We start from the raw sequence: 23,990 nt of genomic DNA on the forward strand, positions 1-23,990 counted from the left end.
CTGCCACCCCTCCAAGCCAGACGGGAACAAAGCCCACGAACTAATCATTAATAAACAAAGGCTTCAAATGAACCATTAAATTGGCTGTTCTATCGTGATTAACGACTCGGGTATTCCATCCCGCGGCCCACCCTCTGGTTTGTGGTGGTGGTGGTGGTGCTGTGGTGGTGATACTGGTGGCATGTGGAAAGGGGGGTGTGTGGTAATGTTGTGGTGGAGATAGTGGTGGCGAGGGGGGTGTGTGGTGGTGGTGGTGGTGCATGCGCGCGCGCGTGCGCGTGTGTTTGTGTGTGTGTGTGTGTGTGTGTGTGTGTGTGTGTGTGTGTTCACAGTGACCCGCACAGTGCGGGCAAAACAAGTCTTGCTAAAGGTCATCTCGGGTGAACGGAGAAAACGGTGAGAGAAAAAGAATGCAGAAACTAATCAGGGTTCCGACTGGCGCTTGTAGACCCCCGAGCCGCAGAGGTAGAAAGGTTATGGAGAGAGAGAGAGAGAGAGAGAGAGAGAGAGAGAGAGAGAGAGAGAGAGAGAGAGAGAGAGAGAGAGAGAGAGAGAGAGAGAGAGAGACGTGAGGGAACAATCGTTAAATATTCAACAGGAATGGAGGCGGTATCCTAACGGTTAATCCTCAAGTGGCTGCTCTTCACATGCATACTGTAGGAAGCAGGAGCACAAGCCTTGGTGCCAGGGACACACACAGACAGCTCACAGAGGTAGAGGCATACATGGACACCAGGGTAGAGTAGGGGAGTGGTAGCAACATCGTACGGCGTACAGAAAGGATGATGTCAGGAGAAGTAAAGAGATAGAAACGCTTTCGATTCCATTTTTTTCGTCCACCTCTCTATAGAGAAGTGGACGAAGAGCCACACCAGATATGTGAGCAGGTACTCCATACAAGTGGGAGTATGACCGCTGAGATATGAAGCAGGTGCTCACAGGAAGAGTAATTATGGCGTCTATGCCAAACCCACCAAGATTTTGGAAAGCAGATTTTGTGATGTTAATCATGTGGGATTTCCAAGATAAAGTTGAGGGTATGGCTAGATCCGATGGGTATCTGATATTACAAGATATTTCGAAGTTGGGCAGAGGAAAATGAGTGATATTCAGAAACAGATGTTGAGAGCAATTGCTGTTTAGTATTGTTTAATCTAAGTTACTGCTCTTTCATTCTGAGATGATCTACAAGTCTGAAGTGAAAGAAAATATATTCAGTATGAGAATGAGAGCGAGGGAAGAGAAAAGTGGGCTAAAGTGTGTAAAGCAAAATCATCAGCATGAGAGTGAACAGAGATAGATATAGAAAAACAGGATCATTTATGGAGAGACGAAAGAGAGTAGGTGATAGGATATAGCCCTGAGGAACATCAGTGAAGATAAGATGAGAAGGGAAGTGGTTCCAACAGCGACTACTGCAGTGGAACGGCCACAGAGGAAGCTACGCATTAGGGAATATAGAATGACAGAAAGAAACAAAAAAGAGAGAAGATCAGAAAGTATATACTTAATGCCATGGTATGTTATATGCTTTGAAGATGTCAAGAGCTGTGACGAAAGTGTTTCTAAATTCAAGAGAGGAAAACCAGAGGTGACTCCATAGGAACCTAGGGCCTTAGGTCCACTGGGATCGTCATGGGCAGAGGTGAGTTATTTGTTCCAACTTTATGGATGGAAAAAGAAAGGTCTTTGTCTCTACTGGGGTCGTCCATGGTGGAACCTAACCAGGCTACTCCCTGCACAGAGACATTCGCCGTGTGGGTGTGTGGAGAACAATGCTTCGTGACAGTACGTCAAGTCGTGAAAGACATGTAGGTAATCAGAGGAATCAGTGAGGATATATACGACATATAAAGCAGAGTTATTGAAAATAGAGAAATTCTCAACCAATTGCCTTCAAAGTTGGAGACACAAAACATCCACGAATCGTTTTTGTTCGACGATAGACACAAACACGACCCTAGAGACGGAAACGATGGTAGATATTTAAGTCTGAGATCTGACAGTGTAGATGAGAAGCAGCCTCAAGCAGGTGACGTAGGTGACAGAAGATGATCAGTGAAAGAAGTAGAAAGACGGTGTCCCGCAAGGGGAGGGCTAAACTTAAGACCATCAATGTTGTAGAAAAGAACAGAGAAAGTGCCATGTAAGAACAGAGAAAGTGCCATGTAAGAACAGAGAAAGTGCCAGGTAAGAACAGAGAAAGTGCCAGGTAAGAACAGAGAAAGTGCCAGGTAATAACAGAGAAAGTGCCATGTAAGAACAGATAAAGTGCCAAGTAAGAACAGAGAAAGTGCCAAGTAAGAACAGAGAAAGTGCCAGGTCTTTCTGAAGAAGAGGAGTAGATCTCAGTGGCCTGATATCCGTCAAGAGGAAGGACCCCTGGGAACCATATATCCCTCTCTGACCGGTGGCGCTGTCGCTACAGTTGGGCATCGGAGACTCCCGTGAATGGTGCGCCCCCTCATAATCTTATATCCATATGGGAGGCGTAACCCGAGGCTGTTGTGGGAGGTATGTATTGTTAAGTGTTATGCTCGAGACGTTGGAGATGGTGTAAATTGAATGCTAGCAGCCCACGTGTAGGCGGGGGGCCAAGGAGAGAAGACAGTACTGCCCTGGTCGATAAATGCCAGAGAGAGAGAGAGAGAGAGAGAGAGAGAGAGAGAGAGAGAGAGAGAGAGAGAGAGAGAGAGAGAGAGAGAGAGAGAGGGTGGGGTGGGGAAGAGGGGTGAGAAGGAATATGAGAATGGAGTGTTAAGTCTGAGTATGTGTGAGAAAGAGATGTTACAAATCGTGTGAGAGTGGAGTACTGTGTGTGTGAGTGTGTGTGTGTGTGTGTGTGTGTGTGTGTGTGTGTGTGTGTGTGTGTGTGTGTGTGTGTGTGTGAGCGATAAGAAGCGTGTGAGAAGGCGTGTGAGAGTGGAGTGCTCTGTGTGTGTGAGAGAGAGAGAGAGAGCGAAAGAGAGAGTGTGATAGGGCGTGTGAGAGTGAGGTGCTCCGTGTGTGTGTGTGTGAGAGAGAGAGAGAGAGAGAGAGAGAGAGAGAGAGAGAGAGAGAGAGAGAGAGAGAGAGAGAGAGAGAGAGAGAGAGAGAGAGCGGGAGGGAGGGAGAGTGTGAGAGGGCGTGTGAGAGTGAGGTGCTCCGTGTGTGTGTGTGAGGGAGAGAGAGAGAGAGAGAGAGAGAGAGAGAGAGAGAGAGAGAGAGAGAGAGAGAGAGAGAGAGAGAGAGAGAGAGAGAGAGAGAGAGAGAGAGAGAGAGAGAGAGAGAGCGGGAGGGAGGGAGAGTGTGAGAGGGCGTGTGAGAGCGGAGTGCTGTGTCAGCTTTAGGCTTGGGAACCATCATTTCATCTCTTCAGCAGAGGAACTAAAGCAAATATTTGCTTGTGGTTGTGATGCTGGTGGCTGTTTATAGCTGGTGATTGTGGTAGCTGGTGATGGTGGTAGCTGGTGATGGTGGTAGCTGTGGCTGTGATGGTGGTAGCTGGTGATGGTGGTAGCTGTGGCTGTAGGGGTGGTAGCTGGTGATGGTGGTAGCTGGTGATAGCTGTGACTCTAGGGGTGGTAGCTGTGGCTGTGATGGTGGTAGCTGGTTCTGGTGATGGTGGTAGCTGTGGCTGTAGGGGTGGTAGCTGTGGCTGTGATGGTGGTAACTGGTGCTGGTGATGGTGGTAGCTGTGGCTGTAGGGGTGGTAGCTGTGGTAATGTAACGTGTCTTGAAAGACATCTCAAAAGGATATGGACGTGTCCTTTATAGACAACCTTTAAGAAAATGTATATTACGATCTCGAGGAAAAAAAGAGAAAAAAAATGTCTGAGAGAAAACGTCATTTCTTGAGCAAGAAAATGGAATGGGGATATGTCCCAAGCGGCCATTAATACTTTATGAGAGAGAGAGAGAGAGAGAGAGAGAGAGAGAGAGAGAGAGAGAGAGAGAGAGAGAGAGAGAGAGAGAGAGAGAGAGAGAGAGAGAGAGAGAGAGAGAGAGAGAGAGAGAGAGAGAGAGAAAACTGACATGGCTCTCGAACCCCCCTTCCTCTTTCCACACACACACACACACACACACACACACACACACACACACACACACACACACACACACAATCGGTTCACTCCAAACACCGACGTCACGACAGATCTGGAACATGTCCACTGACTGAACTCTTCCCAACACCACTTGCCCACAGCAGACCTGGGACACGGCCCTCACAATCTTCATGGTCCATTCCCAATACCCGGTCCATGACAGATCTGGGACATGGCCCAGACATCCCACACAGTCCGTTCCCAACAGAGGTTCATTAGAGTTCGCTGGCCAAACCTCAACTTTCTGGCTGAAGACGCTTTTAAGACGTCTGTTATGACCCACCCAAAAAAAAAAGGGAGGAGGAGATTCTCTCTGGAGTGGACTCACTCCGTGGCCTGAACTGACGTGTTCCACAGGGCCAGTGTGTATCTTCAAAGACCTGGAGTTCCTTCGCTTGAGTCAGCGCCTCTAGATGGTGGTCCACCTTCCAGCGCCTCTAGATTAGTGGTCCACCTTCCAGCTCCTCACTCCACGACACCTATCTTCTAGAAGTTAGGATCTTTAGTGTCCATCTTCTATCCTGATGGTCTATGGTGGCCATCGTCTAACTTCAGGCACTATAGAGCCCATCCTCTGTCTGTCCTTCTAATTTAGAGTCAATGTACTAAGCTTTTAACTCCTATAATCTTTGTCTATCTTCTTACTTCAGTGTTAATTGGGCTTATCTTCTAACCTCAATGTCTATCGTACCAATCTTCTAACCTCAGTGTCTACATTGCCCATCTTCTAACCTCAGTGTCTACAAGACCCATCTTCTAACCTCAGTGTCTACAAGACCCGTCTTCTAACCTCAGTGTCTACATTGCCCATCTTTTAACCTCAGTGTCTACAAGACCCGTCGTCTAACCTCAGTGTCTACAAGGCCCATCTTCTAACCTCAGTGTCTACAAGACCCGTCTTCTAACCTCAGTGTCTATAGTGCCCATCTTCTAACCTCACCGTCTTTATGTGAAGCAGAGAAGCCTCAAGCAGAACACAGCTCAGAATCTGTTTTTCCTTGGCTTCAAAACGATGAAGGGAAAGAAATCCTACCATAAGAAGACCCTCTGCTGCTCCTGTGTTGATCCTTATCCTCCCCCGTCTGAGGAACGCATGACCCTGTTTCACCCGTGCATTATCTGGGTCCTCCAGGCCATGACCTTGTCTGACCCTCCAGCCCTCTCAGGTGACCCCGTTCTTTTTTCCAGTCTCTCTCACTGTTTCTTTCCCTCCCTGACATTTCCTCTCCCCTCTCACAGGGAAAGAGAGAGAGAGAGAGAGAGAGAGAGAGAGAGAGAGAGAGAGAGAGAGAGAGAGAGAGAGAGAGAGAGAGAGAGAGAGAGAGAGAGAGAGAGAGAGAGAGAGAGAGAGCTTCTTTCTCATCAGATCATATCTTCTCTCTCATTTATTTCCAGGTTTTCCCTCAGCTCAAGAGCCTCATTCGATGGTTCATCTCCTCTCCTTTTTCTTTCTCTCTTTCTCTCAGAGTTCGGAGAAAGCTCTTCCCTGCTCCAGATCCTGTGGTTAGAAATCTCACAATCTTTAAGATCTGTCGTGGCTTCTTATCCACCAAGAGTCTTCACTGTGGCATGTAAACTACTTCTTAGAAAAACCTGTAAACTATAACCTAATTCTTAACACAATGCTAGAAACACAATTCTAGATTTCATCTCAATTCCCTACTTCAGTTATGTGCGATGAAGTTATCTACACTTTATCATCTCATCATTCGTTGTCTACCCCAGTTGTCTGTGTTTCATGTCTCATCTTTCTTTCTCCTTTTCATGCACACTGCCCTGACTTCGTCAAGGTATTTCGCACCCTGAAAATACTGTGTATCGTAATGAGGGTAATTATGAATAATCCACGTCCTTCAGTGTCTTATTCACTTTTCCCTCTTCCTAGGACGCTGTCATCAGTGATTTATTCATACGTTCCCCCACTATGGAAAAAGAAAAAAGATTTAGATGTCTGTTGTAGCACTTCCTTCCCTCCAGGTCCTTTGTAATGCAATCTTGCCTTTGTATTTCCTTCATTCTATCTTGATTAAGGTAAGCTTTCCCTCTCTCCCTACTTCACTCCCTCCCCCTAGAGGCTACTCACACACTCTCTCCCAACCCACGCTCTCACATTGTGACGTAACCAAACACGGCTGACCAACACACGGTGACCTGATCCGACATTCTCCCAGCTGACCCACATGCTGTGACCTGACCCACCACTCTCCCAGCTGACCCACATGCTGTGACCTGACCCACCACTCTCCCAGCTGACCCACATGCTGTGACCTGACCCACCACTCTCCCAGCTGACCCACATGCTGTGACCTGACCCACCACTCTCCAGCTGACCACATGCTGTGACTGACCCACCACTCTCCCAGCTGACCCACATGCTGTGACTGACCCACCACTCTCCCAGCTGACCCACATGCTGTGACTGACCCACCACTCTCCCAGCTGATCCACATGCTGTGACCTGACCCACCACTCTCCCAGCTGACCCACATGCTGTGACTGACCCACCACTCTCCCAGCTGACCCACATGCTGTGACTGACCCACCACTCTCCCAGCTGACCCACATGCTGTGACTGACCCACCACTCTCCCAGCTGACCCACATGCTGTGACTGACCCACCACTCTCCCAGCTGACCCACATGCTGTGACCTGACCCACCACTCTCCCAGCTGACCCACATGCTGTGACTGACCCACCACTCTCCCAGCTGACCCACATGCTGTGACCTGACCCACCACTCTCCCAGCTGACCCACATGCTGTGACCTGACCCACCACTCTCCCAGCTGACCCACATGCTGTGACTGACCCACCACTCTCCCAGCTGACCCACATGCTGTGACCTGACCCACCACTCTCCCAGCTGACCCACATGCTGTGACTGACCCACCACTCTCCCAGCTGACCCACATGCTGTGACCTGACCCACCACTCTCCCAGCTGACCCACATGCTGTGACCTGACCCACCACTCTCCCAGCTGATCCACATGCTGTGACCTGACCCACCACTCTCCCAGCTGACCCACATGCTGTGACTGACCCACCACTCTCCCAGCTGATCCACATGCTGTGACCTGACCCACCACTCTCCCAGCTGACCCACATGCTGTGACTGACCCACCACTCTCCCAGCTGACCCACATGCTGTGACTGACCCACCACTCTCCCAGCTGACCCACATGCTGTGACTGACCCACCACTCTCCCAGCTGATCCACATGCTGTGACCTGACCCACCACTCTCCCAGCTGATCCACATGCTGTGACCTGACCCACCACTCTCCCAGCTGATCCACATGCTGTGACCTGACCCACCACTCTCCCAGCTGACCCACATGCTGTGACTGACCCACCACTCTCCCAGCTGATCCACATGCTGTGACCTGACCCACCACTCTCCCAGCTGACCCACATGCTGTGACTGACCCACCACTCTCCCAGCTGATCCACATGCTGTGACCTGACCCACCACTCTCCCAGCTGACCCACATGCTGTGACTGACCCACCACTCTCCCAGCTGATCCACATGCTGTGACCTGACCCACCACTCTCCCAGCTGACCCACATGCTGTGACTGACCCACCACTCTCCCAGCTGACCCACATGCTGTGACTGACCCACCACTCTCCCAGCTGATCCACATGCTGTGACCTGACCCACCACTCTCCCAGCTGATCCACATGCTGTGACCTGACCCACCACTCTCCCAGCTGATCCACATGCTGTGACCTGACCCACCACTCTCCCAGCTGATCCACATGCTGTGACCTGACCCACCACTCTCCCAGCTGATCCACATGCTGTGACCTGACCCACCACTCTCCAGCTGACCACATGCTGTGACCTGACCCACCACTCTCCCAGCTGACCCACATGCTGTGACCTGACCCACCACTCTCCCAGCTGACCCACATGCTGTGACCTGACCCACCACTCTCCCAGCTGACCCACATGCTGTGACTGACCCACCACTCTCCCAGCTGACCCACATGCTGTGACCTGACCCACCACTCTCCCAGCTGACCCACATGCTGTGACTGACCCACCACTCTCCCAGCTGACCCACATGCTGTGACTGACCCACCACTCTCCCAGCTGACCCACATGCTGTGACTGACCCACCACTCTCCCAGCTGACCCACATGCTGTGACTGACCCACCACTCTCCCAGCTGACCCACATGCTGTGACCTGACCCACCACTCTCCCAGCTGATCCACATGCTGTGACCTGACCCACCACTCTCCCAGCTGACCCACATGCTGTGACCTGACCCACCACTCTCCCAGCTGACCCACATGCTGTGACTGACCCACCACTCTCCCAGCTGACCCACATGCTGTGACTGACCCACCACTCTCCCAGCTGACCCACATGCTGTGACTGACCCACCACTCTCCCAGCTGACCCACATGCTGTGACTGACCCACCACTCTCCCAGCTGACCCACATGCTGTGACTGACCCACCACTCTCCCAGCTGACCCACATGCTGTGACTGACCCACCACTCTCCCAGCTGACCCACATGCTGTGACTGACCCACCACTCTCTAACAGTGAATTATATGACCATTTATAATAAAACGTTAAACTATTTAACTTTAATATCTAATTGTGAATTATGATAAAGCCATTGAAACTAACATTAATCGAATAGTACAGCCATTTAAGAATGAACTGAATACGGCCAATTAAACTAAACCCATTTAAACCATTTAATGCAGATATCAAACAGTTAAATAGAAGTCGGGTACTTAAATCAACACTCTAAAGCCTTTAACGAAGCCATTTAATCGTGAACCATAATACGGCCATTTTTACCAACATCCTATAGACTTCGATAATCTAACTATCATTTAACAGTGAATTAAAGCCATTTGCACAACGCCTATCGACCATTTCACAAAGCCATTTACTTGTGCAGTGTATCAAGACCTTTTCCCATATCCCTCTTATGAGCATAAAATGGTCATAAACACTGTGTCACGACCTTTTCCAGTGTTCCTATCCACATAGAAAAAAAAAAATTAAATGGCCGTCAATATGCTATCATGGAACTCTTCGAAAACGTGTACCCCGGGTTGCCAACTATACCCTTAATTAAGGAAGAATATTAATCGCGATGGTTTGATAATTACTTTAATCGCTTGTTAGCGAGGGGGTGAGGGGTGGGGGTAATTAGCGATGATGGTACGATCCATCCAGTGAGATAGCATATCTATTGAAGCGCAGGTCCAGTTTATCTACGATGTTGAATGAGGAGCTGATGTCGTGTTCTTGCATGTAGATTTTTAGGTAGATACTTTCGTGTAGGTAGATACTTTCGTGTAGGTAGATACTTTCGTGTAGGTAGATACTTTCGTGTAGGTAGATACTTTCGTGCAGTTACATACTTTCGTGTAGGCAGACACTTTCGTGTAGGAAGACAGCTATATAGATAGACAAAGGCAGATAGATAGAGAGCTATATAGATAGACAAAAGCAGATAGATGGATAGACAGATAGATAGATAGCTATATAGCTAAAGAAAGAGAGATAGATAGATAGGCAAAGGCAGATGAATAGGTAGATAGCTATATAGCTAGACAAAGGCAGATAGATAGATAGATTGCTATATAGATAGACAAAGGCAGATAGATAGATAGATTGCTATATAGATAGACAACGGCAGACAGATAGATAGATAGCTATATAGATAGACAACAGCAGATAAATAGATAGCCATATAACTAGGCAAAGGCAGATAGATAGATAGACAGTTATATAGATAGACCAAGGCAGATAGATAGAGACAGATACTTGAGCGCAGGGAAGGAGAGCATTTCGTGACGTCAGTTGAATCACCTCAGGAGCAATTACTTGTCTGGTGAGGCGTGCCTTCCGTGAAGGCAAATTGCTTCTGTCGGCAGTTTACGGGTTCCGGGCGCCCCCAGCCTGACGTGAGAATTTTCTTGCATATCTCCCTCGAGTTTCCCGGCGGGCGGGGGGGGGGGGGGGGAGAGAGAGAGAGAGAGAGAGAGAGAGAGAGAGTTGGGTGTCATTTCGCGCGCTCGCGCCAAACTTTTTTTGGCGTTTTTTTTTACTTTAGGTCATATGGAAAAAAGGGAAGGTGGGGGGGGAGGTGTGGGGGTGGTTGGGGGGGTTGGCCCAGGTCGACCTACCGTCTTTCGACCCCGACACGCCCTTAAAACTTCTGGGATGGTCGTCTTATGTGTGACCTGACCTTTGACCCACTCAGTGACCTTTGACCTGTTGAATACTCTGGCTGATCATAATCACACGCGTACGTCAACAGTGTACACGACTCTTGAGCAATGAGGGTGTACGTCCCTTCAGTACGACGTACGATATTCATCCTCGTGTACGACTGTACGACCCTTAGACCATGACAGTCCAGCAATTCCTCTCATTTTTTTTTGGTACCTAATGCTTATAAAAAGGTCGTACCGTCATACCCAAATGTCGTACCGTCGAGTTCAAGGGTCGTAGCGTCGTGCTCAAGGGTCGTACCGTCGAGTTCAAGGGTCGTACCGTCGAGTTCAAGGGTCGTAGCGTCGTGCTCAAGGGTCGTACGATCATGCTTAAGGGTCGTTCCCTCGTTCAGTATGTTAGCTGAGATAGCAATTGCAACTGAATGCTATATATATATATATATATATATATATATATATATATATATATATATATATACATATGATGATACACCAAACGTACTTTTCTGTCTAAAGAACATGTATTTCAATATACATAGCATACTTGGTGGTATACATATGTCCTGATGGCAAAAACACGTCCCCTTCACCAAAAATACGTCTCGTATGCCAATAAGACGTCCCGTATGTCTAATAACACATCCCGTACACCAAGCACACATCCCGTATACTAATTAACATCTCTGGTATACCCAAAACATCTCCCGTATAAAACGACACGGCCCTCATACAAAGAAACACGTCCCTATACCTAAAAACACGTCCCGTATTCTAGAAAACACATCCTGTAAACCAAAATAAAGCGTCCCGTATACTAAAAACACACATCCTGTATACCAGAACACATCCCGTATACCAAAACACACATCCCGTACACCAAAAACATATCCCGTATACCAAAACACACATCCCGTATACTAAAACGCACATCCCATACACCAAAAACATATCCCGTATACCAAAACACACATTCCGTATACTAAAAATCACACGTCCCGTATACCAAAAAAATCGCATCGCGTGTACCAGAAACACGGGGCAATGTCCCTAGAATTAGAACGTGATTTCTCCACAAAGACAAAGAATTTCAATCTATTTGTCTAATTGATTATTTTAATGACTTTTATGTCTTTTTTGGGGTTTTTTTTTGTACCTTTGTGATCTGATTGTGTTCTTTCGCCCACGGTGAGATGAAGGGAGATGAATAATGATGAGAGATATAAAGATGAAAGGAAGAAAGGGAGGAAGTACACCTACCTGCCCCAGTCCTTCACCAACAATCTCCAACACGAACTTCCTTCACCAACAATCTCCAACACGAACTTCCTTCACCAACAATCTCCAACACGAACGAAATTTTTTATCTCTCCTACATTTACACTCTCCATTCTCCAACAGTTGAATGCCACCATTTCTCCTCCAGCAGCGTCCTTCACCAACAATCTCCAACACGAACGAAATTTTTAATCTCTCCCACATTGACACTCTCCATTCTCCAACAGTTGAATGCCACCATTTCTCCTCCAGCAGAAAAATAAAAACAACTCTCCCTCCACCAATCTATCACTAAGCTATCTCCATCTCTCCACCATCCCATCTGTCTCTCCACCATTCCCCATCACACCGGAGAAGAGATGTACTGGGAGATATGAGGCCATGAACTCAGCCATCACAGAAGAGAGAAGGGTAAGGGATGACTTGATCACACATCACCACATACCCCTTCCAACCACTTCCATCAACAGGGTCCACACACCACCTCACCACCACCACCACATTATCCCCCAAAACTCTTCATCTGTGGTGGAGAATGACGGTACGACCCTTGAGAGCGACGGTACGACCCTTGAGAGCAACGGTACGACCTGTAGTGGAGACTCTTGTTCCACTCGCTCCAAGACAGATCCAGTTCAACCTCTGTACCGTGAGAGTTGCCAGTGAACCGCTGAACACGACGGTACGACCCTTGAGCACAACGGTACGACCCTTGAACACGACGGCACGACCCTTACGTATAACGGGTCAGGTCAAAAGCCAGGCCATTATATGCAAGGATCATCTAATCGTCTTCAAGCCTCGTACCGTCGTGTTCAAGGTTCGTACCGTCGTGTTCAAGGCCCGTACCGTCGTGTTCAAGGCTCGTACCGTCGTGTTCAAGGCTCGTACCGTCGTGTTCAAGGGTCGTCCCATCGTCCTCAAGGTTCATACCGGCGTGTCAAGGCTCGTACCGTCGTGTTCAAGTCCCGCACCGTCGTGTTCAAGGCCCGCGCCGTCGTGTTCAAGTCCCGCACCGTCGTGTTCAAGTCCAGCACCGTCGTGTTCAAGACCCGTACCGTCGTGTTCAAGCCCCGTACCGTCGTGTTCAAGGCTCGTACCGTCGAGGTCAAAGGGTCGAACAGTCATCTCCAAGGTTCGTAATGGCGTTTTCATCAAGGCCTCCAAGCGTCGTACTTAAAAGTCCAACATTTGTAGTTAAGCTACCAAAGGCGGCCTCCTCCTCCCTCCCCCTCCAGCACCACCAAAGCCATGTCCCCAACCCTCCAATCAGCAAAGGCTGTAAAACGAGTCTTTCCGACTATTAGTATATCAACCTGGCGTGTTATGGCGCTCTTTCTGGCGTGTTATTTTTTTTTGGGGGGCCGCTACAACTGCTGCTCCCGGCGCGACTTGGGGCCATGAGATGGGCGCGTTTTCAATTAGTGATACAACGTAAAACGACTCAGGCATTGCACGGTGAGTATGCCAGGGAAATCGCATTGCACTTAACATTTAAACATGAACCACTGAAACACACCCCCCCTTCCTCGTTGCCTGAGTGTTTATCGTTGCGTTGGCAACGTGAGAACATTGTAATATTCCAGCCCCCCCTAAAGGCCCCCTGGTGGATAGTTCCTGGAGTGGAAGACATTGCGACGAACATAGATGTCCGAATGTGAGTTTTGTCATGTATTTGGAGGGGGAAAGGTCTATTTTGAGTTGTGAAGGTATACTGACACTTTCTGGGTATACTGAAATATCAGTATACCCCAGTATACTTCTCTATAGGTCTTATCAACATTTTAAGACAACATTACTTCACCAAAAGTGTGTGTTTGTGTGTGTGTGTGTGTGTGTGTGTGTGTGTGTGTGTGTGTGTGTGTGTGTGTGTGTGTGTGTGTGTGTGTGTGTGTGTGTGTGTCTTTGTGTGTCTATGTATGTGTGTGTGTGTGTGTGTGTGTGTGTGTGTGTGTGTGTGTGTGTGTGTGTGTGTGTCTTTGTGTGTCTATGTATGTGTGTGTGTGTGTGTGTGTCTGTGTGTGTCTTTGTGTGTCTATGTATGTGTGTGTGTGTATGTGTGTGTGTGTGTGTGTGTGTGTGTGTGTGTGTGTGTGTGTGTGTTAGCCCTATATACCCTCAGGGATAACAGACCAGCTTGATGAAGACGCAAGAACGAATACTGGGTCATAAAGGATATAAAAATCGCTTTATCGGACATAAGCTGGAACTCTGGGCCATAATAGTCCTATCAAACACTAAGATCACCCATAAATTATAGGATAGAGGTGGAAAAAAACACAATAAAGTCGAGAATCACTAAGAAGAAAGTAACACTTTCGTATTTAAGGTCAGTAATGTGGAAGAGTTGAAGAGCTTCATAGAGAAAAAATATATGAACGGATTCAACCCTCTGAGTACGGCCAGGGCACTGACGGTACGACCAGGACGACCTGCCCTTTGACCTTAGGGGTCAGGGTAAGGGTCAGGTCGTTCTAGACCCAAGGATCGAACCGCCATGTGTGAAGGGCTGCCGAGTCGTGCTCAAGGGCTGTGCTGTTGTGATCAAGGGTCGAGCACTCGTGTTCCAGGGTCGTCCACTCGTACTCAGGTAGGTCGTACCCTTATGTTCAAGGGATCAAATCTTGGTAGAGCAGTTAGTACGACCAGTAGGTAGGGCAGATGGTACGACCAGCAGGTAGGGCAGATGGTACGACCAGCAGGAAGGGCAGATGGTACGACCAGCAGGTAGGGCAGATGGTACGACCAGCAGGTAGGGCAGATGGCATGACTAGCGGGCACTTGGGAACTAATCGTGTTTCATTTTCCCCGTGAACTCTTAGGAATATATATATATATATATATATATATATATATATATATATATATATATATATATATATATATATATATATATATATATATATATCTTTTTTTTTTTTTATACTTTGTCGCTGTCTCCCGCGTTTGCGAGGTAGCGCAAGGAAACAGACGAAAGAAATGGCCCAACCCCCCCCCCCCCCATACACATGTATATACATACGTCCACACACGCAAATATACATACCTACACAGCTTTCCATGGTTTACCCCAGACGCTTCACATGCCTTGATTCAATCCACTGACAGCACGTCAGCCCCGGTATACCACATCGCTCCAATTCACTCTATTCCTTGCCCTCCTTTCACCCTCCTGCATGTTCAGGCCCCGATCACACAAAATCTTTTTCACTCCATCTTTCCACCTCCAATTTGGTCTCCCTCTTCTCCTTGTTCCCTCCACCTCCGACACATATATCCTCTTGGTCAATCTTTCCTCACTCATCCTCTCCATGTGCCCAAACCACTTCAAAACACCCTCTTCTGCTCTCTCAACCACGCTCTTTTTATTTCCACACATCTCTCTTACCCTTACGTTACTCACTCGATCAAAACACCTCACACCACACATTGTCCTCAAACATCTCATTTCCAGCACATCCATCCTCCTGCGCACAACTCTATCCATAGCCCACGCCTCGCAACCATACAACATTGTTGGCACCACTATTCCTTCAAACATACCCATTTTTGCTTTCCGAGATAATGTTCTCGACTTCCACATATTCTTCAAGGCCCCCAGAATTTTCGTCCCCTCCCCCACCCTATGATCCACTTCCGCTTCCATGGTTCCATCCGCTGCCAGATCCACTCCCAGATATCTAAAACACTTCACTTCCTCCAGTTTTTCTCCATTCAAACTCACCTCCCAATTGACTTGACCCTCAACCCTACTGTACCTAATAACCTTGCTCTTATTCACATTTACTCTTAACTTTCTTCTTCCACACACCTTACCAAACTCAGTCACCAGCTTCTGCAGTTTCACACATGAATCAGTCACCAGCGCTGTGTCATCAGCGAACAACAACTGACTCACTTCCCAAGCTCTCTCATCCCCAACAGACTTCATACTTGCCCCTCTTTCCAAAACTCTTGCATTTACCTCCCTAACAACCCCATCCATAAACAATATATATATATATATATATATATATATATATATATATATATATATATATATATATATATATATATATATATATATATATATATATATATATATATATATATATATATATATATATATATATATATATTCGCCACAAAGTTAGGGACCAAACCACAACTAAATCCCCCTCCCCCACTCACCTCCCTCCTTCCCCAAAACTCCCCATTGAGCTTTCTCTAAACAATACATTTTTTTTCCCTCCTTCCTTTTCTCGACGAGAGAGCGTTGGCCCCCCCTCGCCGTCTTCTCTCGTAATGAAAAGTACTTTTGCAGCCGGCAACAGCAACATGCGTAACACACAGCTCAAAAACAGACCGACACAAAAGCAGACAAAAGTAAACTAGGATTAAAATCTCTGCTCCTCTATATATATATTTTTTTCCCTCTCGCTTATTTCATTTTTTTTTTTTCCTTAGATTTTTACCTTTGTTTCTTTTCTTCCTCGCTTTAGTTTGGAGAATGAGGGAGGTAAAAACCAGGACGAATGAAGTGAGCAAGGCAGAGTTCTCTCTTGTGTACGTGTTTTCTTCAGTAGGGTGAGGTTTCTAGAGACCATTTGCTCGTTACAGATGACTCTGTGTTTTTTTTTTGGCGTTTTCTAGGAGCCATCGGGGTTCGGGGTAGAGGAAGAGAGAACGGTCTGGTTCACTAGAAACCTTGAAGAACAAGAAGGTGTCTGATGAAAACGTATAAAAAGTCTTCTTGTTTAGAAACCTGTTGATGAGAGGTTCGAAGAGGAAAATATACAATGGTCTTGTTCTCTAGAAACCTTCAGAACGATAGCCCCACAGGCAGATATACCGGTCTCGGTTTCTAGAAACCTCTTTGCCCTCTATAACACCAGAGCCCCCTTCCCCTCCTCTCTCTCACCTCCCCCCCTCCAACTCGAAGCTAAAGACGAAACCCACAAAACATAGTACCAGCAACCCCCCCCCTCCCCCCTACCCAGCCCCTCCCCCTCCCCCACCCCTTCCCCCAAGGAACTAAAGCTAAAGACCAGAACCATTATACTGAACCCCCTCCCCCCCGTGATACCAGAAACCCCCACTGGACCTGAAGCTAGAAAACAGAACCATGATACTAGAAACCCCCACTGGACCTGAAGCTAGAAAACAGAACCATGATACCAGAAACCTCACTAGTCCTGAAGCTAGAGAACAGAACCATGATACCAGAAACTCCCACTGGACCTGAAGCTAGAGAACAGAACCGTGATGCCAGAAACCCCCACTGGACCTGAAGCTAGAAAACAGAACCATGATACCAGAAACCTCACTAGTCCTGAAGCTAGAGAACAGAACCATGATACCAGAAACTCCCACTGGACCTGAAGCTAGAAAACAGAACCATGATACCAGAAACCCCCACTGGACCTGAAGCTAGAAAACAGAACCATGATACCAGAAACCCCACTGGACCTGAAGCTAGAAAACAGAACCATGATACCAGAAACTACATTAGACCTGAAGCTAGAGAACAGAACCATGATACCAGAAACCCCATTGGACCTGGAGCTAGAAAACAGAACTATAGTATCAGAACTCCACTAGACCTGAAGCTAGAGAACAGAACCGTGATACTAGAAACCCCACTGGACCTGAAGCTAGAAAACAGAACTATAGTACCAGACACCCCCACTGAACCTGAGGCTAGAAAACAGAACCATGATACTAGAAACCCCACTGGACCTGATGCTAGAAAACAGAACCATGATACTAGAAACCCCCACTGGACCTGAAGCTAGAGAACAGAACCATAAAGCACGTTAGGGTATACCAGAAACCCCGCAGAAGCTATAGCTAGAGAACGGCGCTCCCTCCCCCCCACCATCAGCAGCCACAGCTAGAGAACTAAGCCCCATACGACGACACGTTACCACACATCACCACCACAGCGACACCTGGAGCGGTGGGCGAGGAGCGCCTTCTACCCGGGTTATGATAAGGTTGGGGTCATGAGGCATCTAAGCCACAGACGTTCCCGATGCTTTTAGGATAATGATGTATATTCCCGTACCCATCCATCCACACTTCCTCCTCCTCCTTCCTCCTCGTTCTTCCTTCCTCCTCCTCCTCCTCCTCCTCCCTCCTCCTCCTCCTCCCTCCTCCTCCTTCCTCCTCCTCCTTCCTCCTCCTCCTTCCTCCTCCTCCTCCTTCTTCCTCCTCCTCCTCCTCCTTCTTCCTCCTCCTCCTTCCTCCTCCTCCTTCCTCCTCCTTCCTCCTCCTTCCTCCTCCTCCTTCCTCCTCCTCCTCCCTCCTTCCTCCTCTTCCTCCTCCTCAAGGCAAGCGCAAGGCATATAACCTTTCTCGAAGCTCCGGAGTTGTATTCATATTTTGAATATGCAAATGGCTTGACGTTTGTTGGCAGACCTGAGAATAAGATGTCGGGTCGGGTTGCCTCCTCCCCAACTCCCCCAACCCACCCTCCTCCTCCTCCTCAACACACCCCTCCTCCCTCAAACACACCCCCACCTTCCGTCTCTCCCTCCCTCTGACAAGTATTGGAGATGCTGGAGGGTGAGGTTACGCCAGGAATGTCTCGCGTCTGGAGTGCACTTTGCGCCTTCCTCTGCCATAAACTCACACTACAGGAGGGTGGGTGACGGGCAGGTCCCCCGTGTGATGCCGTCTTGGTCTTCCCCAACCCCTCGTGCGTGGAGGGAATTTATGCTAATACACGTAAGGTTCATATTTCAAACCGAAGGGAAATAAGGAAATCATGCTTTCCACATTCTTATTCTGTATATATATATATATATATATATATATATATATATATATATATATATATATATATATATATATATATATATATATATATATATATACATATAGATAGATAGATAGATAGGTAGATAGATAGCTAAAGATATAGATAAATGAGCATGGGGAAAAAATGTTTGGGATTTGGTCACAAGTTCTCGACCAATCACGCCTCTAAGGCCTTTTTACTTCATAATTTCCAATCGCTAAGATTCAGATCTATCGAGAACTTTAAGTCTGAGCTACAGAGAGAGAGAGAGAGAGAGAGAGAGAGAGAGAGAGAGAGAGAGAGAGAGAGAGAGAGAGAGAATCATGACAAGAATGCCGTACCAAAAGTTTATAATTGTCTTGATTAACATAGGAACGTTGCAATGCTATTTAGCCCAGCTGGCGTTTAAATTCCTGCCACTTCCCCAGCACCTGCGTTTTTTTTTTTTTTTAATGTCATGTTAGCCACGCTTCGCCCACTTCCTCAGCACCTCCATTTTCTATATCATTAACGCCAGTGCTCCAGCCACTTCCACAGCAACTCCGTTTTCTACGTCGTAAACAAAAACTAGTCATTTTCTTCACCCTTTCATGTCGGTCCCATTTTCATTATTCCCTTCGCTGGACTGTAAAATACTTTTCAAATTATCTCGTCACCAGCAGGGCCAAATGTTATTACATTTTCACAAAAAGTAATTTTCCCACATCAACATTTTCTTAAGGCAATTACAGTATCATTATTCAGTCTTCGATAAACACTTGAATATCATTTCGTTCATTCTTTATCATGATATTTCAGGAAGTTTCTTCGTCTCACTTATCATAACTAGGACAGGAGGCTTTGTTCCACCTATTGCAGCTATAACAGCAGGTTTTGTTCCACCTATTACAGCTATAACAGGAGGCTTTGTTCCACCTATTACAGCTATAACAGGAGGCTTTGTTCCACCTATTACAGCTATAACAGGAGGCTTTGTTCCACCTATTACAGCTATAACAGGAGGCTTTGTTCCACCTATTACAGCTATAACAGGAGGCTTTGTTCCACCTATTACAGCTATAACAGGAGGCTTTGTTCCACCTATTACAGCTATAACAGGAGGCTTTGTTCCACCTATTACAACTATAACAACAGATTTTGTTTCCACCTATTACAGCTATAACAGCAGGTTTTGTTCCACCTATTGCAGCTTTAACAGGAGGCTTTGTTCCACCTATTACAGCTATAACAGGAGGTTTTGTTCCACCTATTACAGCTATAACAGGAGGCTTTGTTCCACCTATTGCAGCTTTAACAGGAGGTTTTGTTCCACCTATTGCAGCTTTAACAGGAGGCTTTGTTCCACCTATCACAGCTATAAAGGAAGCTTTGTTCCACCTATTACAGCTATAAAGGAAGCTTTGTTCCACCTATTACAGCTATAACAGGAGGTTTTGTTCCACCTATTACAGCTATCACAGGAGGCTTTGTTCCACCTACTATAGTTATGACAGGAAGTTTTTCGTTCCATCTAATGCTACAAATATGAAGACCTTTGTTCCACCCATTATAACTCGGAAAGCAGGTTTGTTCCACGTATTTCATCTCAGAGCGAAGTCTGTATTCCGTCCATTGCATGTCTGGAGGCCTTTCAGTGACCTCAAAAGTGACTACTTAAAAGAAAATTTCACGCACATGAACATAGTTCATGGCTGAGTCGGGGTTGTTAGAGAAACGTTAACATCTTCCAGGTGTTCTAAATCTTCTCACTTTCATTTTCTTTTTTCCTGTTTTGCCCCCAGTGGGAAAAAAAAGAAATTGTACACAGCAGACGTATCCCAGAAGCAACCAAATTTCTTTTCTCTCTCTCTCTCTCTCTCTCTCTCTCTCTCTCTCTCTCTCTCTCTCTCTCTCTCTCTCTCTCTCTCTCTCTCTCTCTCTCTCTCTCTCTCTCTCTCTCTCTCTCTCTCTCTCTCTCTCTCCATACATACGCTTTTCAGATATAAGCAACAGCACACACACACACACAGAGGGAAGACTAAAGATAAAGACATTATCTGGGCTTCATGATCTACAAAAGCTTAAGATACAGTGGCTGTCTAGGTCTGTTGCTTTGTAAATGCCCCAGTTACAGGGGCTATCGAATCCAGCTGCTTTACAGGAACCCTAGATAGAAGCTTATAGCCCTACAGAAAACCCTAGATACAGAGGGTGTCTAAGCCTACTGCTCTACAGAAAATCCTAGATACAGAGGCTGTCTAGGCTTACAGCTCTACAGAAAACCCTAGACACAGAGGCTGCCTAGGCTTACAGCTCTACAGAAAACCCTAGATACAGAGGCTGCCTAGGCCCACAGCTCTACAGAAACACCCTAGATACAGAGGCTGTCTAGGCCTCCTACTCCACACGAACCCTACAGACAGAAGCTGAAACCCTAGGCCATTGTTAGGTCAGCCTGCATCCGCTATAGGCTCACTTGTTGTTGAGTTAATTACCTATGAATAAATAGCGCCCCGTACACAGTCATACACGTCTTGTGTACACCACTAGACTGCAGTCTTAAATAAGACGGCTCGAGCCTGGAGCAAGGCGGTATACGATACTGGATTGCGATGGTACGATGCTCAAACGTGAAGGTACGATGCTTCGGCACAATGGTACGATGCTTGAGCACGTCGGTACGATGCTCAAACATGAAGGTACGATGCTTCGGCACAATGGTACGATGCTCAAACATGACGGTACGATATTTTAACGCAACGATCCCTGTACATTACGGTACGATCCTTGGAGCACGACGGTGGTACGATCCTTGGAGCACGACGGTGGTACGATCCTTGGAGCACGACCTTACGATCCTTGGAGCACGACGACGGTACGATCCTTAGAGCACGACGACGGTACGATCCTTGGAGCACGACGATACGATCCTTGGAGCACGACGATATATCCTTCTGAGCACGACGGTACGACCACTTAGTACGACGGGTTCGGCCTTTTGAACACGACGGTGCGATCATTGAAAACGACAGCACGACACTTGAACACAAGGTTATGATCCTTGAGCACAGATGTACAATCCTTGAACACGACGATACGACCCCTTGGGTATGATGACCTCAACTTTGAACCTTAAAGATCAGACCAAAGGTCGTACCATCGTGTTCTAGGGTCGTACCGTCGTGCTCTAGGGTCGTACCGTTGTACTAAAAAGGGGCGTACCGTCTCGCTCAAGTGGTTTAAACAAGCCCCCAACAAATGCCTTTTAAGGCCCCGTAAAGTTAAACAGGTTGTAAATTGACTTAACGAAAGCCTGAGTGTTTAACGAGGAGGTGGGCGCTTAACGAGGAGTGGAGTGCCGTAAAAAGAGACCTTCTCACTGAAGTTCTAACGAGGTAAGAGGGGGCTTAGAGACTATCTAACTGCCAGTCAAAGCACAGAGCAACTCTGTACTGAATCTTTAAGTTAAAAAAAAGGCAACTTGAGAATCACATTACGAGGCGTAGGCGGAGGTGAAACAGCTTTTCCTTCGAGAAACTTGAAACTTGTCACTGAGGCTTCATAAGCGAGTGCCTGAAACAGGTGTCGTATGAAATAATCGTCGATGTAAATATAAGACGCAAGTAGGAAGCTAAAAGATGAACAACATTACAGAAGGTATGTAGGACGTAACTGCTTAAGCAATGGGTTAACTCTACGACAGGTCGCACCTGTAGACCTGTTGTCGTACAGGTCCACAGGTCTTGGCTTATGCCGGTCTCTCGAAATGAAATAGATTAGAAAAATATTTACCTGACGCTCATAGTGAAGTTGATACTTGAGGAGGTATTAGAATGGCCTCAAGGAGGACTTTGAATGAGTTCCATCTACCTTCCAGGAGAGGTCTTGGTGAAGTTATAACTCGAGGAGTTAAGGATATGCACCAAAACTACTTTCCCTTAACAGGTACAGTCTTAGTGAAGGTATAACTTGAGAGTCTGGGTATAGAGCTTCAAACTAGATTTCTAGGAGGACCATTTACAGTGTTAGAGACAGTCTTTTTAAAGCTATAACTTGAAGTGGAAAAGGAAAAGCTTCAAGGAGGACCTCTTGAACTTGCTCAAGGTAGTCCTGATGAAGGTGTAACTTGAAGAGGTAAATGAAAATCCTTAAAGAGGCCCTCAAAGATGTTTAGTCGCATCACTGGAGACTATCTTGCTGAAGTTATAGCTTAAGAATGTAAAGGAAGAGGCTTCATAGAAGAGCAGTTTACCTTACAGAAGACAGTCTTGGTAAAACTATGACTTAAGTTGCTAAAACAAAAGCCTGAAGGAGGACTTGAAGGAAGACCTTAAGGAAGACCATTCATCGTACTGAAAACTGTCGAGAGTCTAGCTATAATCTGAGGAGGTAGAGGAAAGGCATCAAGAAGGACGCCCTGTAGGAACATCTTCCTTACTGGGAACTGTCTTGGTGAAGCTATAACTTCAGGGGACACGGGGAAATGTCTCAAGGAGGACCTCAAGGAGGACCATATTCTTACTGGAAACATTCTTGGTAATGAAGCTATAACCAGAGTAGGTAAAGAAAATGGCTTCAAGGAGAACGTGAAGGAGGACCATTCACACACTGAAGACTTTCTTCGTGGAGCTATGACTTAAGGAGGGACAGGGAAAGGCTTCAAGTTGGACCTCAGGGAGATCCATCTACCCTATTGGAAACGACCTTGATGAACTGATAGCTTGTGGAGGTCACGGGATAGGCTTCAAGGAGGACCATCTACTGTACTGGAAACGACATTGGTGAAGTTACAACTCAAGGGGTTAATGGACAAGGCTTCAAGGAAGATGTCTTACCTTGCCGGAGACAGTCTTGGTGAGGGAGGTGGAGAGTGGGAGGAGATCCGTCATGATGCAGCCCTCCAGCGCCGTCATGATGTCCTCCACGGCACAGCCTCCGCCTCCAGACTCCTTAGGCTCGTCCTCGAAGTCCAGAGGAGGGTCGTCCTCCAGATCGTCGCCTGTGCCTCGCAAGGCCCACCATTCCTCGCGATACATCCCTGAGGCAGAAGGACGACTTGCTGAGTGACTTGATAACCTCTCTCTCTCTCTCTCTCTCTCTCTCTCTCTCTCTCTCTCTCTCTCTCTCTCTCTCTCTCTCTCTCTCTCTCTCTCTCTCTCTCTCTCTCTCTCTCTCTCTATGCACTCCGTTTTCCACACTACTGAAGCAGCGCCCACAGTTAAGCCCCGTAGACCTTTTCTTGGTGACTTCAGACCTCTTCATATGCCCTTGTTCAGCCCACTGACAGCACGTCAACCTCCCTTCCCCTATACCACATAGTTCCAATTCACTCTATCCCATGCACGCCTTTCACTCTCCTGCATGCTCAGGCCCTGATAGCGTAACGGTTCATTCACTTCATCCTTCTATCTTCTCCCTCTTGCTCCCTTCACCAGTATATCCTCTTAATTAGCCTCTCTTCATTTCTTTATTCCTCTCTCTTTGGCCAAAAAATTTCTGTATATCCTCTTTAACTCTCAATTAATACTGCACTTACTGGCACACCTCTCTCTTAAAAGGCCATTCCTTGCATGATCATGCCTTCTCATATTACATATTGTCCTCAAGCATTTCATTCCAACACAGTCCACCCTCCTTGACTCATCAGGACTACTCCACA

The 23,990-nt window shown here is 47.0% G+C and overlaps 1 protein-coding gene across 1 annotated transcript in view; it reads right to left on the reverse strand.

The window, feature by feature from the left end:
- Positions 1–23,990, reverse strand: part of GABA-B-R2 (gamma-aminobutyric acid type B receptor subunit 2) — a 351,207-nt gene that overhangs the window by 136,580 nt on the left and 190,637 nt on the right. The window contains 1 exon segment of the mRNA XM_071688897.1: positions 23,167–23,369. Within this exon segment, the coding sequence (XP_071544998.1) occupies positions 23,167–23,369 (203 nt within the window).

Source organism: Panulirus ornatus, chromosome 46 (genome assembly GCF_036320965.1).
Source record: "Panulirus ornatus isolate Po-2019 chromosome 46, ASM3632096v1, whole genome shotgun sequence".
Taxonomy (NCBI): Eukaryota; Metazoa; Arthropoda; class Malacostraca; order Decapoda; family Palinuridae; genus Panulirus; species Panulirus ornatus.